Source organism: Marmota monax, unplaced genomic scaffold (assembly GCF_021218885.2).
Source record: "Marmota monax isolate L192 unplaced genomic scaffold, Marmota_monax_Labrador192_F-V1.1 WCK01_AAM20220418_F8-fsc00134, whole genome shotgun sequence".
Classification (NCBI taxonomy): Eukaryota; Metazoa; Chordata; class Mammalia; order Rodentia; family Sciuridae; genus Marmota; species Marmota monax.
Window position 1 is genome coordinate 860,577 of NW_026692281.1, and position 8,411 is coordinate 868,987.

At 39.9% G+C, this 8,411-nt stretch overlaps 1 protein-coding gene across 2 annotated transcripts in view; it reads left to right on the forward strand.

Annotated features, from left to right (window-relative positions):
* The window catches only part of Ophn1 (oligophrenin 1), a 374,656-nt gene extending 367,437 nt beyond the window's left edge, over nt 1–7,219 (forward strand). For both annotated transcript variants that reach the window (XM_046440297.2, XM_046440286.2), the window contains exons 24-25: nt 3,149–3,190; nt 4,397–7,219. In XM_046440297.2, coding sequence (XP_046296253.1) covers nt 3,149–3,182 — 34 coding nt within the window. In that variant the 3' untranslated portion in view covers nt 3,183–3,190; nt 4,397–7,219. The remainder of the gene's footprint in view (nt 1–3,148; nt 3,191–4,396) is intronic.
* Nucleotides 7,220–8,411: the final 1,192 nt, after the last annotated feature.

Genomic DNA, 8,411 nt, shown 5'->3' on the forward strand with positions numbered 1-8,411 from the left:
GCTCCCATTTCAAAGATAAATAGTAGCCTCAGATAATGGTTCTCAAACTTAGTGCATATCTAAATCACCTGCAAAAACTGGAGGGAAAAAAATCAAAGATTCCTGGCTTCTATTCTAGACCTGCTAAAGCAGAATTTCTAGGAGTACAGACTAGAGATCTGTTTTTTGTTTTTTTTTTAATTTTCTTCATTTCTCTCTTTCCTTCCTCCCCCCTTCCTCCCTTCCTCCCTCCCTCCCTCCCTCCCTTCCTTCCTTCCTTCCTTCCTTCTTTTCTTATTTTCTGACTCCCTCCTTCCATTTGTGTTTAAAACTTCTCAAGTTCTGGAACAAACTGATAAATCCCTGGGCATTTGGGGCCCTTTGGACTAGAACCTGGAGAAATGATTGCTTAGCTTTTAAGGTATTTTCTGTGAGTTGTTTTATGTTGTTATTGAGAGAGTTTTAAATTGTACTCCCTAAAATGTAATGGAAGTGTTGTTACTCTTATAGGTGGTAAGTCAAAAGCAAAATAATTCACCTTTTCCAGCAATTCACCTTGGGATAGGTTAGACATGCTCTAGTCAAAACTGTAGATCTAGACTTACCAAGACCTGGTTCTGCATAAGAAACCCTAGTACTGTGAGCCACAGGAAGCTATAGACTGGGCCAAATTCTCTTTAGACATGATTTTCCATTTGTTCTACCATAACAGATGAAAGTTAGGTCAAGGCCCCAGATTTCTTTTACAAATAGCATGAAGATGAAAGGTTTTACCATGGAGGTTTTCAAAAAGGCTTGCCTTGAGAATGAAAAAAGAATGAAAAGAAATAAGAGATAAAGAAGCGAGAAAGAATGGGCATGCCTAATATTCTTAATGATGTACCCCTCCAGCAAGAGAATTTCCTGGTCAACCCCCCCACCCAGGGAAAGCGTTTTAAGAAATAAATACCAAGGAACTTGAACAATGTAATCTGGAATGAACAGAATACAATGGGAATGTCTAAATGAAAAACTTTTTTAGAAGTGATGATTGTCTAAGCTGGAGCTTGAAGGATAAGTAAAAATGTACAGAAAAATGTTATGGGATTGAACTGCATCTCTAGATGGGAACCAAGGCTTTGAGAAGGGAATATGTGAGAGGCATGAACAAAATTCAATAGAATCTTCAGGGCAGGCAGACTTTCAATAGGGAAGCAATAGACAAACTAGTGTTGAGTGTGTACAAGTCTGATAACATTGCCAGTTGGGTGGGCTTTGTCAGCCAGTGCTCAGGGAAGCCTTAGAGCAACTATAACTCAAGTGGGCTGTGACCAAATCAGGCCCTTCAGGACACTCTATCTATCCTATATTCACCCTTCAAGAACCTAGACTTAATTTTGGTCTTTATCCCCAGATTCCATCTTGGAAGGAGTATAAATAAGAACAATGTGGATACCTGCTCTCCAGTATGTCATGAGCCCCCATATCCCACTGGTTCCTCCCACTCAGTATCCAAATAGGGAAGCATCCATTCTGTCTAGACCCCCAGCTCATAACCACCACTTGCATTACTAAATACAAATGCCAGCCTCTGAGCAAGATCCTTGGACTAGTCACACAGTCAATCCTATCCATGGTCACTGTGGCCAAACTCTTCCCTCATCTGTAATGAAACAAATAAACTATTTAACCATTTCCTTGCCCCCTTTTGCTTCCCATTTGCATAACTAACTGTATCGTGCTATTTGAATGACACTCTCCCTCATTCCTTTCCATTCTATAGCAATTTTAGAAAAATAACTGAAAAGAAAATGAGTAGAGGGTCATCAAGAAGAGAAGTGAGGGGCTAGGGTGTAACTCAGTGGTAGAGTGTCTACCTAGCATCCTCAAGGCCCTGGGTTCAAAAAAAGAAGAAGAGGAAGTGAAGACTGCAAGGGAGGACATTATATGGAGGCAGACCATCTTTATATAATACAGGTTCAAGAGAGATTATTGTTTCACTTTGGAGAGAATGTGGGAGTAAAAAGAGGAACTATAGGTGACATTGGAAACATGACTTGGGGCTAGATCATGAAGGTCTTGTATGACATATTAAGGTGTTTAGTCTTTACACTGTAGTCCATTGGAGGAGGGTCATGGAAGATACTTAAGCATGGCAATTCATATTCTGAGCTGAGTTGTGAGAAGATCACCATAATGATAATGGGGAAGATAGATAATAGTATAGAGACTGGAGGGTGGGAGACCCATTAGGAGACTAATCATCTTGGCAGGATTTGATGAAAGTCCTAGCCTATGGCATTACCTATTGCAATGGAATAGAAGGGACAGACTTGTGGCAGGCTCAGTAAGACACTGCTGACTTTTCAAATGTGGGATGTTGCAGAACACCTGAGAGGGAATAGTCAAACTTGAGTAATTAAGTAGATGATTCAAGAATCATCAAGGAGTAGATTTTTTGAGAAAGATTTTGTGCTCAATTATAGATGGTTATTTTGAAGACACTCAGGGGAAATCCTGGTACAGATATCCACTGGGTAACTGCAGCCTTAGGCTAATAGTTGTGTCAGGGCATAGATACATGGAGGAATAGAACTATTGATAACTGACACCATATAGCTTCAGTATGGATCATCCACATATACTACAATATGAATAGTAGCACTTTGAGGAAAGTGTCCCAAAAGTTGGTAGTAACTGAAACCATGAATGGGAATGAGATCATTCAGGCAATAGTTATAAACAGTTTCGAGAAAAACAGAAGGGGACCAGCTGTTGTGTGGGATGCTCTGCTCACATTATAGGGGAATTGGTTCTATCGGATTTTTTATAATTCCCAGTTGTCCCCAAGCAATGATAATTTGGGATTGATCTGAACACATTAAGAGTCTGGGCAAGGTTGGTTTGGTCTTCAAGATAAAAGATGATACATTTTTACATTTTTACATAGATACACAAAGGACACAGATACACAAAGGATTGTTCTGCTACCTGAATAATGTCTTTGTGTCAGGAGACTGTGCTCTCTTAACATTCCAGAGAAGCTTTAAGATATCCGGGCAGAATCATTTCCCCATTTTTCAGATGACCTGTTTGGCCTTGGTCTGGAAGTATCCCTCATCTCCTTGCTTTGCCTATGTCATCCTGATTTCTAGAGTCTTAGTGAACTTTATTTCTTCTTTGCTCACAGTTCTCAAGGCAGACTTCCTGGAGATGAGAGTTGAGGCCACAGGTATGTTGTCTCCACCCTGACTACAGAACCTTTACAAAGATCCTGATTACGGAGTCTTTAAGGGCTAATACACCAGATTTAGAAGATGGGGAGTCACTTTCATGCTTCAGTTCATTATCCTAAATTGCATGACCCTTGAACTTAGTGCTTTTTAATTCAGAGGTTTTGTGTGATTTTAAATTACTTTCTCCTTTCCTTTCTTTCTCTTCCAGTCAGACGGTAGGATAGTTGTACAGGTTGCCTTTGAATTAAATTCATTATGAGTCCTAGCTGTAACATTTGGGGCAAGTATATTTCCTTTTCAGAGTCTCAGTTTCCCAGTCTATAAAATGAGAAGTTGGAACCTTATAACTTTCACATCCTTTGGGTCAAGAAGGAAACAAATAACCTCCTTTGGGTATTGTTGAAGGTGCCAAGAGGCTACCTTAGTATCTGTACAGGGACTTCATTTCTTCAGACCAAATTACTATTTCAGTCATACCTACCAGAACTTTTATCCTTAGTCTTTTGTGTTTGTCTAGCACAAAACACTTTCATATCCATTATCTCATTCAATCCAAACCAGATGCCAGAAGTAGGTAGGATAATATGTGTTCTGACTCAACAAATAAAGGAATTGAAGTTCAGAGGAGATAAGTGACTTACTAAGGTCAAAAGCATCTTGGAGGTCAGGAAATGCTTTTCTCTACCTAGGAGTTCTAGTTGCTTAACTATCAGATTTCTGGCATGACATGAACCAATATACACATAAATGATATCCAAGTATCTGGAGCTTAGCTTGTCATATGCTCCTTAGCCTTCCTTGTCTTCCTATCACTACCAGTCCTCAGAGGTCCATAGGTTGATAAGCTTCTCGTTATCAGCCAACATAAAGGTGACGCCCCAGTAAAAGGAAGTTTGAAGATACTGCAGGCCATACATGTGGGGGTAATCTCAGAAGTTCTAGTATCAGACTTTTGCTTTCCCAGGTACACCTTTGGGAAATTAAAGTTGGAAGGCACAAAGTCTCCAGACCTGATTACTATTCCACTGTAGGTCTGTTCTGTGGGATCTGAGCCCTAATGGCCTTTTCCCAGCCAGCCTCTGTTTCTCAGAAGATTAGCTACCAGTCATAGGCTTTGCTACTTACCTAGCAGGCTCCACTGCCCAGTGGCTGTTAAGTGTGTAACAAGTCCTAGATAATTCCTTTTCTTCTTTTTCTTTCAGGTTTTAAAATCCTTGGCCTCAGGGATCCTTTCCAGGTCCTGAAAGGGTCTGCTTCAAAGCCTTGTGTCCTGAGACATTTTGTGCTGAAGAGCAGCTCCTTCTTGGCCCTGCACCTTCAGGCTCATGGGAAGCCAAAAATAAGGGGCACATGTCCTAGACACATGTTTATTTCTCCTTTGTATTCTGTCTTCATCCCCTCAGAAGGTCTGTATTAAGCTCCTGTAACACTGTGAATGTCTGGATTCCCTCAAGCCCCAGACTCTGCCAAAACCAAGATATCCACTGACCTGAGTCGAAGAAGGGAACCTAGTTTTCAACTCTTCTCTGAACTTCCTGCTTCCTCAAAAGGCTGTCGAACTCTCAAGATTTGGGGCTAAAGACTGGTCTTAGGAGTCTTGCTCTGAACTAAAGGCAACTTGATTTGGGGTCATTGCTTACCTTGGTTGAAGGGGAGTGGGAATGTTTGCTGAATATTGGAGAATGTTAACATGTCTCTTACTGAGGATATGGGCACTGGTGCCAGGTTGGTGCTCTGGCATTGCAATATGTTGCTAAGAGCCTGTCTGCTGTGGGACCAGACAGCATGGGTTATGTCCTTCACAGTGCTCACACCCTGCATGGACTTAGGAAGGGGGACTTCCTGCTCTTGCCTACAGCCACTTAGGACAAATCTGCAAAGCATGTTTTGCATGTCAAAGCCTAGGTCTATTTGGATTATCCTTCCTGTTTTCACCTGAAAGCTTCCTTTCCAAGCAAACAAGAAAAAGTGAAAAACAAACAAAACTTCCAAACTGAAAATATTTCTTTAAAAAAGGCATATTGTGTTTGTCATATTGGAGCTCCATTCTTGAGTCAAATGTTAGGAAAAATTGTTAAGATGGAGGGAAGCCAAGTAGTTATTGCTGTTGCTTCATGTTTGCCTTCTGCTGATAAGCTATTTTATCTCCTGAAAAGCAATTTTTTATCGAGTGTCCATGGATTCAGGAACTCCATGATGTCCCTGAGATGTTATGCATGATTCCATGACAATTTGCCTTTTCTGGGCAGATAGTCCATAATATTTTACTGAATTTCAAATGGGCCTATGACCCAAAAAACATTAAGAACCACACCTCATGAGATAAAAGACTCATTTTACAGTCCATAAAGCATTTGATTAGAAGAGGTTCTCAAAAGCATTTAGTCTAACAGCCTAGTTTACTGGCAGAGCAAGTTAGTGACCACAGCAGAACAGCAGAACAAGACCCCAGGTCCCTGAGCTGGTATGCGGAGTTCTTTCTATTACCCCACACTTTTCTAGCCAGGGGCCTTAGGGTTGGTGGCTTTAACAACCATCAGTTTGGGGGGTTGGCTTTTTACCTTTTTTATTGACCTCACATTTGCCACCAAGGGGAAAACTTCAAAAAACAATCCCCTGATCCCCTTCATTGATCATCTCAATCACTGGAAGGGAATTAAATCAATGTAGTGGGTCAGAAAGCTAAGAAATAGATATTTCCGAATCCTGTTTGTTGAAAGAAATCTTCTGAAAGAGTGTCAGTGTTCCCAGGCAGATGCTGTGGCCATAGCCTGTCTTTAAGGTCCATGTGACTATAACAAGGCCCAGTATGGGAGGAAGGGCTTTCCTGCTTGTACTCTTCTAACATGAGCCCACTAGTACACTGATTGTAGTACTTAGAGAGAAGCATAGATATGGAGAGAGAGAAAAAAAAAAAACAATCCCAACCAACTCTGAGATGTCTTTGGGATGGTGTTACTAAATGGCAAAAGTCATTTTTAAGACTGAACTCCAAGCATGGTTTATTGGTGAGTAAGGAACATGTAAGCTAAATATATTAAGATCTTTGGTCAAAATTATTGAGTAGAATCTTGATGCCATTCTAAATCAAACATGCTCAGGTGGCCATATTGAGCTCTTTCCACCCTACCCAGTTTTGAAGGCCACATTGCTAAGGAACCAGGAGCAAGAAAGTTATCATTTCACCCGCTGCTTAGCCACAAAGAAAATCTCTGAGACTTGCTGGTCTCTTATTGAGTCCTGGTCTCAGAGACCTGGGCTCTTGCTGTGTCCTGTTACATGATTGACTAAAACAGGCAGGTGTGCAGAATTTGGTCATGGAACCAGTGGCCAATGGAACCTCAGAACCAGGGAGAATGGTAGAGAGATGGTTTGACTCTAGTTTTCTTGGGTAGAAAATACCACAACCACCACGGTGAAATTGGGAGATATTGAGAAGCAGAGGAATGTATGGCAATCCCAGTGGAAGAAATATCCAGAAACTTGGTAGTGAGATTGCTGTGTTGCCTGGGACACAGATCTAGATCCTAACATGAAGGACAGGTACCATCAGTCTTATTGGAGGAATAATGGCTGAAGTTGTTTTGGCCTTGTTCTAAGCTATCCCCAAAGAATGAACCTCATTGCTCCCCCTGGTACTCTGATTTAAAGAGCATAAGACTCTGGCGAGGCATGCTATCATGGAATGAGATTGGCTTGGCCTATGCTTGATGGTCTTTTAGAAGAGGCAATGGGATAAAGGAAATAATCATAAAGTGGCAGCTATAGGAAATAATCAGCGTACCTTAGCCAGTAGGTTAGAGAAACTGGCAATGGATGAGCTGTAAGTCTTGAACTGGCAGTGATAACAAAGGAGCTAACAGTTATTAAACACCTACTAAGTACTAGGTGCTTCATGTATATTATCTCATTTCATCCTTAAAACAGTCATGCAAGTATTCATCTCATTTTAAAGATAAAGGAAGTATAGCCCAGTGGGCTGAAGTAAACAGCTCAAGGGCATATAGATTATAGTAAATAACAAATACTGTGATTTGAATCCAGGCCTCTCTGACTCTACCCCATGATATATATATATATATATATATATATATATATATATATATATATATATATATATATATTTTTTTTTTTTTTTTTTTTTGTCACACTGAGTTAGGTGTTTAAACAGAGGTCACATTACTGGAACTGGCCTGATTGTTGACTCTTGCCTGCCTAACAAAATATTAAAAGGTAAGCATTTGATGGAGGAAGGGGAGTTAAGTCTGCTTTACAGGGGAATGAAAATTAGTCTGGAAGATATTCCTGAGTTGGGCTTTCTCTTCACCTCTAGAGTATCTGTTTGGTAATATTTTTTAAAGGATCATCTAGTTTTACCTTGTGAAGTAAAAGATTTAATTTTAGTTGATAGTTGGTAAGTCCTTGGCCTAGCTATTTTTCAAAGGGAAAAGATCCTTTTGTATATCTATGTACTTTGCTGATACTTCGCCAATGTTGTAGCGTGTCCAGTTTCAATCAAAGAACTTGTGGCATACTTACATGCAGTTTGAGAAGCAGGAAAGGTCTCTGTGCTCTGTGGTACTTCATGCCATGGGGTCAAAACCCTACGCAGTTTTTCTGTGATAACAATAAACATCAGGAGATGGTTTCAAAAAAATATTGAATTTTTATTTTTGAAGTTAAAAAAAGTGCATAGGGGTATGTTCAGCCACTGAGGAGCAAAACTAAGCATCCAATTTCAATAATAAAATAATGTCATATCTAAATAATTGGCTATCATGGGGAAATGACCTTCCCTTTTCAAGAAGTTACTTGATGCTATAATAACTAGAACAAATAATGTAATAGAGGGAGTAGTTCTGTAACTATTAAAAATTCCTTGTGAGAAAATGTAGATCAATGATGCTACTATTAAAGTAGCTGCAGACAAGTGGCCTTGACACATTACAAGCCCAGAAAAAGCTTCAGAAACAATGAAAATGCAGAGATGCAAGATAACTTGAAGGAGATATTTTCAGTGAAGAAAAGGTTTCATTTTCATAAGGAAATGAAACACTTGATGCCAAGGACAATAATAGAGGACTCAGAAGATTGCCTATGTGAAATATATGTGTGACATCAGAAAAAAAAATGAGATTCTGGGGCCCATTCATGTGACTTTCAATAAAACATGCAGACTGTCTAGTACAAATGGTTTCCATCTACAGTTTCATCATG